The 15,238-nt window shown below is 40.6% G+C and overlaps 1 protein-coding gene across 11 annotated transcripts in view; it reads left to right on the top strand.

Moving 5' to 3' along the window:
* Nucleotides 1-13,858, top strand: part of LOC130296436 (P2X purinoceptor 7-like) — a 244,178-nt gene extending 230,320 nt beyond the window's left edge. For 6 of the 11 annotated variants that reach the window (XM_056547948.1, XM_056547953.1, XM_056547955.1 and 3 more), the window contains 3 exons: nt 9,104-9,190; nt 11,927-12,297; nt 13,526-13,858. In XM_056547948.1, coding sequence (XP_056403923.1) covers nt 11,942-12,297; nt 13,526-13,688 — 519 coding nt within the window. In that variant the 5' untranslated portion in view covers nt 9,104-9,190; nt 11,927-11,941 and the 3' untranslated portion in view covers nt 13,689-13,858. Of the gene's footprint in view, nt 1-8,947; nt 9,011-9,103; nt 9,191-11,926; nt 12,298-13,525 lie in introns of all 11 variants that reach the window. The other 5 variants (XM_056547945.1, XM_056547944.1, XM_056547947.1 and 2 more) reach the window with 2 other exon arrangements.
* The last annotated feature ends 1,380 nt before the right edge of the window (nt 13,859-15,238 follow it).

The raw sequence follows: 15,238 nt of genomic DNA, 5'->3' as shown, positions 1-15,238 counted from the left end.
TATATGGAGTAATAGGAGGAGATATAGGGGAGGTTATATGGAGTAATAGGAGGAGATATAGGGAGGATATATGGAGTAATAGGAGGAGATATGGGAGAGGTTATATGGAGTAATAGGAGGAGATATAGGGGAGGTTATATGGAGTAATAGGAGGAGATATAGGGAGGATATATGGAGTAATAGGAGGAGATATAGGGAGGTTATATGGAGTAATAGGAGGAGATATAGGGGATGTTATATGGAGTAATAGGAGCAGATATAGGGGAGGTAATATGGAGTAATAGGAGGAGATATAGAGGAGGTTATATGGAGTAATAGGAGGAGATATAGGGAGGTTATATGGAGTAATAGGAGGAGATATAGGGAGGTTATATGGAGAAATAGGAGGAGATATAGGGGAGGTTATATGGAGTAATAGGAGGAGATATAGGGGGAGTTATATGGAGTAATAGGAGGAGATATAGGGGAGGTTATATGGAGTAATAGGAGGAGACATAGGGGAGGTTATATGGAGTAATAGGAGGAGATATAGGGGAGGTTATATGGAATAATAGGAGGAGATATAGGAGGCTATATGAAGTATTTGGAGGAGATATGGGAGAGATTATATGGAGTAATAGGAGGAGATATAGAGGAGGTTATATAGAACAATAGGAGGAGATATAGGGGGGGTTATATGGAGTAATAGGAGGAGATATAGAGGAGGTTATATAGAATAATATGAGGAGATATAGGGGGGTTATATGGAGTAATAGGAGAAGATATAGGAGAGGTTATATGGAGTAATAGGAGGAGATATAGGGGAGGTTATATGGAGTAATAGGAGGAGATATAGGAGAGGTTATATGGAGAAATAGGAGGAGATGTAGGGGAGGTTATATGGAGTAATAGGAGGAGATATAGGAGAGGTTATATGGAGTAATAGGAGGAGATATAGAGGAGGTTATATAGAACAATAGGAGGAGATATAGGGGGGGTTATATGGAGTAATAGGAGGAGATATAGGGAGGTTATATGGAGTAATAGGAGGAGATATAGAGGAGGTTATATAGAATAATATGAGGAGATATAGGGGGGTTATATGGAGTAATAGGAGGAGATATAGGGGAGGTAATATGGAGTAATAGGAGGAGATATAGGGGAGGTTATATAGAGTAATGGGAGGAGATATAGGGGAGGTTATATGGAATAATAGGAGGAGATATAGGAGAGGTTATATGGAGTAATAGGAGAAGATATAGGAGAGGTTATATGGAGTAATAGGAGGAGATATGGGAGAGATTATATGGAGTAATAGGAGGAGATATAGGAGAGGTTATATGGAGTAATAGGAGGAGATATAGAGGATGTTATATGGAGTAATAGGAGGAGATATAGGAGAGGTTATATGGAGTAATAGGAGGAGATATAGGAGAGGTTATATGGAGTAATAGGAGGAGATATAGAGGATGTTATATGGAGTAATAGGAGGAGATATAGGGGAGGGAGGTTATATGGAGTAATAGGAGGAGATATAGGGGAGGTTACATGGAGTAATAGGAGGAGATATAGGGGAGGTTATATGGAGTAATAGGAGGAGATATAGGAGAGGTTATATGGAGTAATAGGAGGAGATATAGGGGAGGTTATATGGAGTAATAGGAAGAGATATAGGAGAGGTTATATGGAGTAATAGGAGGAGATATAGGAGAGGTTATATGGAGTAATAGGAGGAGATATAGGGGAGGTTATATGGAGTAATAGGAGGAGATATAGGGGAGGTTATATGGAGTAATAGGAGGAGATATAGGGGAGGGTATATGGAGTAATAGGAGGAGATATAGAGGATGTTATATGGAGTAATAGGAGGAGATATAGGAGAGGTTATATGGAGTAATAGGAGGAGATATAGGGGAGGTTATATGGAGTAATAGGAGGAGATATAGGGGAGGGAGGTTATATGGAGTAATAGGAGGAGATATAGGGGAGGTTATATGGAGTAATAGGAAGAGATATAGGGGAGGTTATATGGAGTAATAGGAGGAGATATAGGAGATGTTATATGGAGAAATAGGAGGAGATATAGGGGAGGTTATATGGAGTAATAGGAGGAGATATGGGGGAGGTAATATGGAGTAATAGGAGGAGATATAGAGGATGTTATATGGAGTAATAGGAGAAGATATAGGAGAGGTTATATGGAGTAATAGGAGGGGATATAGGAGAGGTTATATGGAGTAATAGGAGGAGATATAGGAGAAGTTATATGGAGTAATAGGAGGAGATACAGGAGAGGTTATATGGAGTAATAGGAGGAGATATAGGGGAGGTTATATGGAGTAATAGGAGGGGATATAGGAGAGGTTATATGGAGTAATAGGAGGGGATATAGGAGAGGTTATATGGAGTAATAGGAGGAGATATAGGGGAGGTTATATGGAGTAATAGGAGGAGATATAGAGGAGGGTATATGGAGTAATGGGAGAAGATATAGGGTTAGTTATATGGAGTAATAGGAGATATAGAGGAGGTTATATGGAGTAATAGGAGGAGATATAGGGGAGGTTATATGGAGTAATAGGAGGAGATATAGGAGAGGTTATATGGAGTAATAGGAGGAGATATAGGGGAGGTTATATGGAGTAATAGGAGGAGATATAGGGGGGTTATATGGAGTAATAGGAGGAGATATAGGAGAGGTTATATGGAGTAATAGGAGGAGATATAGGGGAGGTTATATGGAGTAATAGGAGGAGATATAGGAGAGGTTATATGGAGTAATAGGAGGAGATATAGGGAGGTTATATGGAGTAATAGGAGGAGATAAAGAGGAGGTTATATGGAGTAATAGGAGGAGATATAGGGAGGTTATATGGAGTAATAGGAGGATATATAGGGGAGGTTATATGGAGTAATAGGAGGAGATATAGGTGAGGTTTTATGGAGTAAAAGGAGGAGATATAGGAGAGGTTATATGGAGTAATAGGAGGAGATATAGGGGAGGTTATATGGAGTAATAGGAGGAGATATAGGAGAGGTTATATGGAGTAATAGGAGGAGATATAGGGGAGCTTATATGGAGTAATAGGAGGAGATATAGGGAGGTTATATGGAGTAATAGGAGGAGATAAAGAGGAGGTTATATGGAGTAATAGGAGGAGATATAGGGAGGTTATATGGAGTAATAGGAGGAGATAAAGAGGAGGTTATATGGAGTAATAGGAGGAGATATAAGGGAGGTTATATGGAGTAATAGGAGGAGATATAGGAGAGGTTATATGGAGTAATAGGAGGAGATATAGGAGAGGTTATATGGAGTAATAGGAGGAGATATAGGAGAGGTTATATGGAGTAATAGGAGGAGATATAGGGGAGCTTATATGGAGTAATAGGAGGAGATATAGGGAGGTTATATGGAGTAATAGGAGGAGATAAAGAGGAGGTTATATGGAGTAATAGGAGGAGATATAGGGAGGTTATATGGAGTAATAGGAGGAGATAAAGAGGAGGTTATATGGAGTAATAGGAGGAGATATAAGGGAGGTTATATGGAGTAATAGGAGGAGATAAAGAGGAGGTTATATGGAGTAATAGGAGGAGATATAAGGGAGGTTATATGGAGTAATAGGAGGAGATATAGGAGAGGTTATATGGAGTAATAGGAGGAGATATAGGAGAGGTTATATGGAGTAATAGGAGGAGATATAGGAGAGGTTATATGGAGTAATAGGAGGAGATATAGGAGAGGTTATATGGAGTAATAGGAGGAGATATAGGGGAGGTTATATGGAGTAATAGGAGGAGATATAGGGAGGTTATATGGAGTAATAGGAGGAGATATAGGGGAGGTTATATGGAGTAATAGGAGGGGATATAGGAGAGGTTATATGGAGTAATAGGAGGGGATATAGGAGAGGTTATATGTAGTAATAGGAGGAGATATAGGGGAGGTTATATGGAGTAATAGGAGGAGATATAGAGGAGGGTATATGGAGTAATGGGAGAAGATATAGGGTTAGTTATATGGAGTAATAGGAGATATAGAGGAGGTTATATGGAGTAATAGGAGGAGATATAGGGGAGGTTATATGGAGTAATAGGAGGAGATATAGGAGAGGTTATATGGAGTAATAGGAGGAGATATAGGGGAGGTTATATGGAGTAATAAGAGGAGATATAGGGGGGTTATATGGAGTAAAAGGAGGAGATATAGGAGAGGTTATATGGAGTAATAGGAGGAGATATAGGGGAGGTTATATGGAGTAATAGGAGGAGATATAGGAGAGGTTATATGGAGTAATAGGAGGAGATATAGGGAGGTTATATGGAGTAATAGGAGGAGATAAAGAGGAGGTTATATGGAGTAATAGGAGGAGATATAGGGAGGTTATATGGAGTAATAGGAGGATATATAGGGGAGGTTATATGGAGTAATATGAGGAGATATAGGTGAGGTTTTATGGAGTAAAAGGAGGAGATATAGGAGAGGTTATATGGAGTAATAGGAGGAGATATAGGGGAGGTTATATGGAGTAATAGGAGGAGATATAGGAGAGGTTATATGGAGTAATAGGAGGAGATATAGGGGAGCTTATATGGAGTAATAGGAGGAGATATAGGGAGGTTATATGGAGTTATAGGAGGAGATAAAGAGGAGGTTATATGGAGTAATAGGAGGAGATATAGGGAGGTTATATGGAGTAATAGGAGGAGATAAAGAGGAGGTTATATGGAGTAATAGGAGGAGATATAAGGGAGGTTATATGGAGTAATAGGAGGAGATATAGGAGAGGTTATATGGAGTAATAGGAGGAGATATAGGAGAGGTTATATGGAGTAATAGGAGGAGATATAGGAGAGGTTATATGGAGTAATAGGAGGAGATATAGGAGAGGTTATATGGAGTAATAGGAGGAGATATAGGGGAGGTTATATGGAGTAATAGGAGGAGATATAGGGAGGTTATATGGAGTAATAGGAGGAGATATAGGGAGGATATATAGAGTAATAGGAGGAGATATAAGGGAGGTTATATGGAGTAATAGGAGGAGATATAGGAGAGGTTATATGGTGTAATAGGAGGAGATATAGGAGAGTTATATGGAGTAATATGAGGAGATATAGGGAGGTTATATGGTGTAATAGGAGGAGATATAGGGGAGGTTATATGAAGTAATAGGAGGAGATATAGGGGAGGTTATATGGAGTAATAGGAGGAGATATAGGGGAGCTTATATGGAGTAATAGGAGGAGATATAGGAGAGGTTATATGGAGTAATAGGAGGAGATATAGATGAGGCTATATGGAGTAATAGAAGGAGATATAGGAGAGGTTATATGGAGTAATAGGAGGAGATATAGGGAGGTTATATGGAGTAATAGGAGGAGATATATGGGAGGTTATATGGAGTAATAGGAGGAGATATAGAAGAGGTTATATGGTGTAATAGGAGGAGATATAGGGGAGGTTATAGGGAGTAGTAGTAAGAGATATAGGGGAGGTTATATTTTTTAGGTAGTACTACTACTCCCAGCATGGAACACACTGTTCCATGATGGGAGTAGTAGTTCCTTTACTAATAGACAGATCGCCCCGGGTGTCACTCCTGACACCTGATGCGATCGCCCATAATATAGCAGAGATGCGGAGCAGCTCTATACAGCGAAATTCACATCACTCATTCATATTTCAGATAGTGGCAGCCAATCCTTGCTCTCAGTGGGAAATATGAATGCGTGAGTGGCTAGCTGGAGTACAGAGCAGAGATGCGAGTACAGGAAAAAGCAGCTCCGCATTTCAGAGATGAAGGATGATCGCATCAGGTATCAGGGGTGACACCCGCTGTGATATGTCCTTAACTGCAGGTACTACTGCTCCCAACATGGAGCACACTCTGCTCCATGCTGGGAGCTGTAGTACCTGCATTAATAGACAGATTGCAGCACGTGTCACATCTGACACCCACTGTGATCCTCCTGTATAATGTATAGATGCAGCGGCCGCTCTTCTATGGTCCCCTGCACTGACGTATATATACACCTATTCATATTTCTTACAGAGAGTTGTGATTGGCTGGAAGCATCTGGCCAATCACAGCTCTCTGCGGGAAATATGAATAGGTGTATATATACAGCAGTGCAGGGGACCATAGAAGAGCGGCCGGGTGTCACAAGTGACATGGGCGATCTGTCAATTAATACAGGCACTACTACTCCCAGTGTGTTCCAAGCTCAGAGTAGTAGTACTACCTTAAAAATGTAAAAAAAAACTAAGAAAAAAAGTGAAAAACACACACTACATTTTTATTATTGTCGGCTAAATTTTTTGTGCCCTGCCCGCCCACATAAATTGATCTCTGTTTAAAAATTTATACAAATTTTGTTATAATAAAGATACATTTCATTAAAGAGCACCTATTATCAACTCAACTTTCTCTAATCCCCCTCCCCATCTGTCCCTTTCACTAACTCTATCTATCCTAGCGTTTTTTTAAATAAAAAAACACTTAAAATTACCTTTTTATGTTCATCTTCGGTAGCTCAGAGAGGAGCGTCTGAGAAGGGAGGAAGTGGGCGGGGCCAGGCAAGCGCAACGTCATCTGAAGCCTTGCCGTGCCGCTTCCGCCCTTCTTCCTGTATGCTGCGCTCCCTCTCGGGAGCGCGCACGCATATAGAAGGTGTGCAGAGCAGGGACGGCAGCCTCTCAGTCTCCTCCTCTCTGTTTGGATATACATGTGCAAGCCATACAGAGAAGAGGAACGTAGGACTGAGCTGCCATGCCCTGCAGGGATAACATTACATTCATTAATTTGGTGGGTAGGTATATAAAATAATATAATGGTTTATATTTATTTATTTATAAAAAAAAATAATTACAGTGTATAAAATGTCTGCAATGTAAATTTGGTGAAGATAAAAGTGAATTTATTTCAACCAAAAATATGCATTATTTTTGGAATGGAATAAATTCTCCTTTTTCATCACCAACTATACTGTATTGCTGCGGTTTTAGCTATTCCTACAAATTATGCAATCAGTAAGCAAACATAGAAGGTAAAACTGCAGCATTACAGTATAAATCATTGTTATTCACCATGCGGACCTCCAGATGTTGAAAAACTACAACTCCCAGCATGCCCGGACAACCGAGTTGTAGTTTTGCAACATCTGGAGGTTCGCAAGTTGGAGACCACTGGTATAGATGGTTATGATTATAGTGAATTCATCCCATAAAATAATAATCACAATTTTTGATGGGATAAATTCGATAATATCCTCACCATCTATACTGTAATGATGCATTTTTACATTCTAAAATTTCTTACTGATTGCATATTTTCTTGTAATTGGTAAAACTGCACCAATCCAGTATAGATTGTGTTGAAAAATGTGAATTTATTCCATCAAGAAATATGCATATTTCTTCATGGAATAAATACACATTTTTCTTGACCATCTATACTGTATTGCAGTAGTAAACTTAACAATATACCCTCCCCCCGCCCTCCCCCAATGCAATACATTTACTCTTTATTTGTTCACATCTAGACTGGAGTGATCCGGTTTTACATTCAATTTATCCTTACAGTATTACCCCATTCATGTAAATGATAAAATGCAGCACTACACTATTGATTGTGAAAAAAATAAAAATAAATGATAAGTACGTAAAAAATATGTTCTATGTACGTACCAGATATTATATTCTTTACTTTTCCGAGTAAAAAAATCAGAAATGTACCTAACCGCGCATACCATGCACTCCATATATTGTGCGTGCATATCATGCTGGCTCAGTACATGACATTGAGCGTGCATAGCATTGTGGCTCAGTACATGATATTGAGCGTGCATAGCATGCTAGCTCAATACATGATATTGAGCGTGCATAGCATTGTGGCTCAGTACATGATATTGAGCGTGCATAGCATTGTGGTTCAGTACATGATATTGAGCGTGCATAGCATGCTAGCTCAATACATGATATTGAGCGTGCATAGCATTGTGGCTCAGTACATGATATTGAGCGTGGATATCATGCTAGCTCAATACATGATATTGAGCGTGCATATCATGTTGGCTCAGTACATGATATTGAGCGTGCATAGAATGCTGGCTCAATACATGATATTGAGCGTGCATCTCATTGTGGCTCAATACATGATATTGAGCGTGCATAGCATGCTAGCTCAATACATGATATTGAGCGTGCATAGCATGCTGCCTCAATACATGATATTGAGCGTGCATAGCATTGTGGCTCAATACATGATATTGAGCGTGCATAGCATTGTGGCTCAATACATGATATTGAGCGTGCATAGCATTGTGGCTCAATACATGATATTGAGCGTGCATAGCATTGTGGCTCCGTACATGATATTGAGCGTGCATAGCATTGTGGCTCAGTACATGATATTGAGCGTGCATATCATGCTGGCTCAATACATGATATTGAGCGTGCATAGCATTGTGGCTCAATACATGATATTGAGCGTGCATAGCATTGTGGCTCAGTACATGATATTGAGCGTGGATAGCTTTGTAGCTCAGTACATGATATTGAGGGTGCATATCATGCTGGCTCAGTACATGATATTGAGCGTGCATAGCATTGTGGCTCAGTACATGATATTGAGCGTGGATAGCATTGTGGCTCAGTACATGCTATTGAGCGTGCATATCATGCTGGCTCAGTACATGATATTGAGCGTGCATAGCATTGTGGCTCAGTACATGATATTGAGCGTGAATAACATGATACTGTACTATATTAAAATAGTGCATGTATACATTTATTTTTATTTTTTTGTAGTGGCCTATTTTTAATGTGCTACATGCATGGCAAAATACAGGATTATGTTAAATCACTTGAACAGCTAATTTTTCCGTTATAATTTGATTTTGTGGGATATTTTACTATTAATGTATATCTATCGCCCATTATTATAATATTATTTTTAAAAAGGCAAGTAGAAATCCATTCGAAGAAAGAGAAGAGGTGTACATGGTCACTGATACTTCTGAAGAGGTAATTATTTTTCATTAGTTTATGCAGCATATAATAGGATTGATAAAGTAATATTAGCTAATTAATTTTTATTTTTATATTTTTATATATAAGGAAGAAATTAATTCCGAATCAGAGTGTGTTACCGACTCTGAGGAGACCGATGAAGAAGACTCTACTACACCACCTGAAGAAACTCCTGTTAGTATATAACGGTGTTTATTTATTATAGTCTTTGTTTTTTTTATTTTACAGTATTGATATATTAATATACCAGATATGTCGGCTTATAAGACGACTTGGCGTATAAGATGACCCCCAACTTTTATAGTTAAAATATAGAGTTTGGGATATACTCGCCATATAAGACTACCCCTCCTACCGCGATGTACGGTACCTTGTAGTTCCCCCAACATTAGGTAGGCATCATGTTCCCCCACATTAGGTAGGCAGTATAGTTCCCCCCACATTAGGTAGGCAGTATAGTTCCCCCCACATTAGGTAGGCAGTATAGTTCCCCCCACATTAGGTAGGCAGTATAGTTCCCCCCACATTAAGTTGCCAGTTCCCCCACTTTAGGTTGCCAGTTCCCCCACATTAGGTTGCCAGTTCCCCCACATTAGATTGCCAGCTCCCCCACATTAGGTCGGCAGTTCCCCCGCATTAGGTCGGCAGTTCCCCCACAATAGTAGGCAGCTCCCCCACAATAGGTCGGGAGTTACCCCACATTAGGTCAGCAGTTCCCCCACAATAGTAGGCAGCTCCCCCCACATTTGTAGGCAATTCCCCCACATTAGGTCAGCATTTCCCCCACAATAGTAGGCAGCTCCCCCCACAATAGTAGGCAGCTCCCCCCAAATTTGTAGGCAGCTCCCCCCACATTAGGTCAGCAGTTCCCCCCACAATAGTAGGCAGCTCCCCCCACATTAGATTGGCAGCTCCCCCCACATTAGGTCAGCAGTTCCCCCACAATAGTAGGCAGCTCCCCCCACAATAGTAGGCAGCTCCCCCCACATTAGATTGGCAGCTCTTCCCAACAGACATACAGCTTCCAGCCATATACAGTGTATGGCTGGCGGCTGTATGTCTGTACTGGTCTGCTCCCACAGTGTTCCGGTCACCGCTCCTCCGGCCCGGGTCATCATCTACTGCTATGGCCTATGGACCATAGCAGTAGGTGTCGGGACCGGGAAGCGGTGACCAGATCACTTAAGATAGCACGGCCGGTCACTCACCAGTACCCGGTCGGCACGCGTCCACCTGTGGTCCTCCTGGTCCTGCGCTCCTCTGCCTCTATGGTTGTACGCACAGGAAGTCACTGACGTCCCGTGCGTACAACCATAGAGACGGAGGACCGGATCGCAGGAGGACTCCGGGGAATGGTAAGAGACCGGCGGACATCCTTATGTCCTGAAAAGATTTTTCGGGACACAGGGATGTCCGGCATAGGAATACCTATGATTATCTGCCCGGGCCGGCTCCCGTGTGTGGCTGCAGGCGGGGGCTGGCCAGAGCAGGTAAAAAGTAATACTGTGTACTAAAAACCAGGGGGCCTCCAGCTGTTGTAAAACTACAACTCACAGCATGGTTTTTAGTATACAGTATTAGTTTTTACTTGCTCTGGCCGGCCCCCGCCTGCAGCCACACACGGGAGCCGGCCCGGGCAGATAATCAGAAGTTTTCCTATCCCGGAACCTCAATACCTGGCGTATAAGACGACCCCCGACTTTTCAGAAGAAAATTTGGGGTTAAAAAGTCGTCTTATACGCCGGGATATACGGTACATTGATCTCTCAATCAAATTCTCGTCAGCATGGAACAGAAAATGTGAATTATGTGAGTTAGGCTAGGTTCACACTAAGGAATCTCCGGACATTGAATCTCCGCCCGGAGATTCCCAGTGCGGACAGCGCAGACGGAATCAGTTGGCGATAGCACCGCGTGGACACTGCAGTCTCCCATAGACTGCAATGTGTTACGCGTGTATTTCTGCCAGAAGAATGAGCAACCCCATTCTTCAGGCGGAAATATTTTAATATTGTTCAATGCTCTATAAATTCATATTGTCCAACTCAATTTCATAGGATTTGAAAAAAAAAACACCAGTAAAATTGCACAGCATGTAATATACAGTAGTCCCTCAAGTTACAATATTAATTGGTTCCAGGACGACCATTGTATGTTGAAACCATTGTATGTTGAGACCAGAACTCTATGGAAACCTGGTAATTGGTTCTGAAGTCCCCAAAATGTCATCCAAAAATAGGAAAAAGTGAGGATTAAAGAAAAATAAATAGATAACTAATATAGATAAAGCAAGTCCTTATATATATATAAAAGAGAGAAAGATCTGCTGGGAGCTGTTAATCAAAGTCTATGTCAGTGTTTCCCAACCAGGGTGCCTCCAGCCTTTGCAAAACTACAACTCCCAGCATGCCCGGACAGCCGTTGGCTGTCCGGGCATGCTGGGAGTTGTAGTTTTGCAACAGCTGGAGGCACCCTGGTTGAGAAACAATGGTTTATGTAGGGGACAGGAGCTTCTTCAGGGTCCTATACAGTACACACAGTGTCCCAAATTGAGCCACCCTTACTTGGTGTCTTAAGGAGCAGCTAACCCTGGCACAGATAAGGAGTAGTATAGAACTTGTAGTTCCTCCCTGTACTGTAGGGGGCACTACCAGACACCAGTCAGTGCATGCACTTCAGTAATAGAGGTGATTTACCAGTAAAATGCCCATTCTGATTGGTCAGTTCCTCCAGTTGTGACAGGTATCACAGATCTGGACTGTCTGTACATTGTATGTTGAGTCTGGTTTCAAGTTACAATGGTCCAGAAAAGACCATTGTATGTTGAAACTATTGTATGTTGAGGCCATTGTAAGTTGAGGGATCACTGTATACATTTTTATTAAAAAAAAAATGTATTATTAAAATTAGGCTGTAAAAGCACTGATGGAGCGCCTAAGAAAAAAAGCTGAGCTGCATGGAGAACTACATGAAGAATGTTTTCAGAATGACCCAGAATGGCCCACCCTTGATGACATACCACAGGAAACCAATTACAGGCATCCACGTATTTGCATTACTGATTGGTGCAAATGCAAAAACTGTAAAGAAATGCGCACACGGGATGAGAGCTTCTGCTGTCAAGAAGAAGACGCCCTAAATGCCCATTTCGATAAAGGGTTTGAATGTATTTTAGAACATGAGGACCTAGCAAATATTAGGCTCAAAGAAAATATCCTGCAACTAATGGCAGAATTTAGTGGCAGAATTAGTGCAAAAGAAATTCTCAGAAATTGTAACCGGTAAGATTTTATTTTTATTTTTTTATTTAGAAATAAACATATAAAACTAATCTTTATTTATATAAGAAAGGGGTTATAGTTTTGATATATTTATCTGATTCAAAATGGTGGATGAACCTCACTGCCTTTATGAAGTCAGGGTAAGCTGGTTGGTTGACAAAATAGAGGATAGGCAGGTATTGTTAGTTGACAGCCATGTTTTTTAGTTCATACAACGCTTGTTGACTACATAAGGGCGGATGATCCACACTGCATGCTTACACAAGTCTAAGTGCCGTATATATTCGAATACTAGACATTCCGAAAAGTATTGACTTGAGTATAAGCCTAGAGTGGGAAATAAATCATCCCCACCCTGTCATCATCCCCCCCCCCCGTCATCATAACCCCCCTCCCCTTTCATCATCCATCGTCCATATGACCCCCCCTGTCATCATCCATCATCCATATGACCCCCTGTCCATATGACCCCCTGTAATCATCCATCGTCCATATGACCCCCTGTCATCATCCAGACCCCCCTTTAGTTTTCTTCTCACCTAGTTGTTGCTTCGTCCAGGGAAGGTGAACCGGGCCGTCCATCTTCACTGCAGGGACTGTCTGCATTCCATTGGTAGGGTGAGCCGGTATGGGCCGGCCATCTTCACCGGGAGGCCTTCTTCTCTGCCCACCGCCATCCTCGGACTAGTGACGCTGCATTGACGCCACCCCGCAGGGACGTCCGTGCACAGCACATATGTGTGCGCAGGGATGCCCCTGACGTTATATGTGCGCGCCAACGTCAATGCAGAATCACTATTCCATGGACGTGCACGGCCCGGAGAGGAGAAGAAGGCCTTACGGTTAAGATGGCCAGCCCGGACCAGCTCACCCTCCCCTGGAATGTGGATGGTCTCTGCAGTGAAGATGGATGGCCCGCAGCAGAGAAGAGTGCTTCCCGGATAAGATGGACTTCCCGGACCAGCTCACCCTCCCCACCGGAATACGGATGGTCCCTGCAGTGAAGATGGACGGCCCGGCCCACTCAAGTATAAGCCAAGGGGGGCGATTTCAGCACCAAAAAAAATCGGGCTGAAAAACTCTGCTTATACTCGAGTATATACGGTAACATGTTTTTAAAAAATAACATGACGTTCACCGTACATTATTTTATTATAATAAATTATTAATTTATTCAACTTAATATTAATTTATATAAACTAATAATTTTATATTTATATTTTTTTAGGGTAATAAGAAAAGCTGCATATAGGTCCTATTCATGTTTTACACATGGAATTCTGGGTCCAGGCAGAAGGAAACCAATTCCTTCCTGTGTAGTAAATTTTATCAGAAGACAATTCCCTGATCCAGATGGACATTATGTTGGATTTCATTATGCTGGGGAATAGGCTGCAAGCGACATGGCTGCACATGTTTGATTTCTTGAAAATATTGGTTTTTATTTTACTTATTTACTAAATATTTTATTAAATGTTTTGTTGTTATTTATGTTTTGTTAATTTGTTAAATATATTTCCCTTTATTTATGTTATGTTATTTATTGATAATAAAAATGTTATTTATGGTTTACTATATTGTGATGATCTTTTTTGTTAAAGGATATACCTCATGATCATGACAGGATAAGTAATGTAATGTATGTACACAGTGACCCCACCAGTAGAATAGTGAGTACAGCTCTGGAGTATAATACAGGATATAACTCAGGATCAGTACAGGATAAGTAATGTAATGTATGTACACAGTGACTTCACCAGCAGAATAGTGAGTGCAGCTCTGGAGTGTAATACAGGATATAACTCAGGATCAGTACAGGATAAGTAATGTAATGTATGTACACAGTGACTTCACCAGCAGAATAGTGAGTACAGCTCTGGAGTATAATACGGGAGATAATTTGGGATAAATTCTTGGTAATTAATATAATAATTCTAACATATTAAACATGGAACATTTGATTTTGCTTGTTTTTATAAAGTATTTTTCTTCTAAATTGTCAGCAAAAGGTGCTGAAAAACTTCCACTCTAAGCCTCTACGGACAGCCATTTGTATGTTGCTGGTTAGAGTCAAAATTTTTCAACATCAGCAATGCTGCAATTTGAATACATAATGTTCATCAATTGTAATTGTGCAAAAATGTTAATACAACAAAAAAAACTCTACACATTGAATGTTTCAAAAAACTTTTTTATCAAAAAAATAAACAGATAAATTATTACAAACCTATGAATAAAACAGTAGCAAAAAACAATTTTAAATATATAATTGTAAACTTTTTTAAATTATAACATGATCCTTTTATTTAGTAATATAAGGTTTATGTTCAAGTCTATCTGAATCTTGAAATATGCTCATCGATCATAGTTTTCTTGTCAGGTCTTTCTATACTAGCAATATTCTGCGGCAAAGATGAAGAATGCGAAATCCAGTTGCTGGAAACCTTTCCCGCTGCTAAGTCCACTACTTTTTGCATTATATTCAGAATGTGCGCCTGAGTAGTAGATTCGTATACTGCCCTCAGGAACCAATTCTTTCTCGCTTTTGAGTATGCAATTTTGTACCTGGGTGTACCAATTTCTTCAGTTGACACGGTTTCTCTGCGAACCACTGCTTGAGACCTATCCACATTGTTGTTGTGGTCAAGTGCGGCCAGCTGGGTCCTTGCATACATACCGTCCATACTAAAATGAAGTCTCTTAGGGTGATACTTAGTAAGAGCACTGTGGAAAACCTCCAGATCTCCAGTGTGAACGAAATATGTAATTTGTCTTAGATCCTTCTGGAGTTTGGGGTCCATAATTATTTTTTCTAGTGCAATAAAACTTGCAGAGTCTTCTTTTAGCCACTTCCTCTTTTCCTCAATTTCATCCTGAAGTTGTGCATGATGACATCTCATGTATTTTTGGTTTCCAACAGACCAACAATGTAAGTTCCTTA

Source organism: Hyla sarda, chromosome 12 (genome assembly GCF_029499605.1).
Source record: "Hyla sarda isolate aHylSar1 chromosome 12, aHylSar1.hap1, whole genome shotgun sequence".
Classification (NCBI taxonomy): domain Eukaryota; kingdom Metazoa; phylum Chordata; class Amphibia; order Anura; family Hylidae; genus Hyla; species Hyla sarda.
This window is presented reverse-complemented; position numbering and strand designations above follow the sequence as displayed.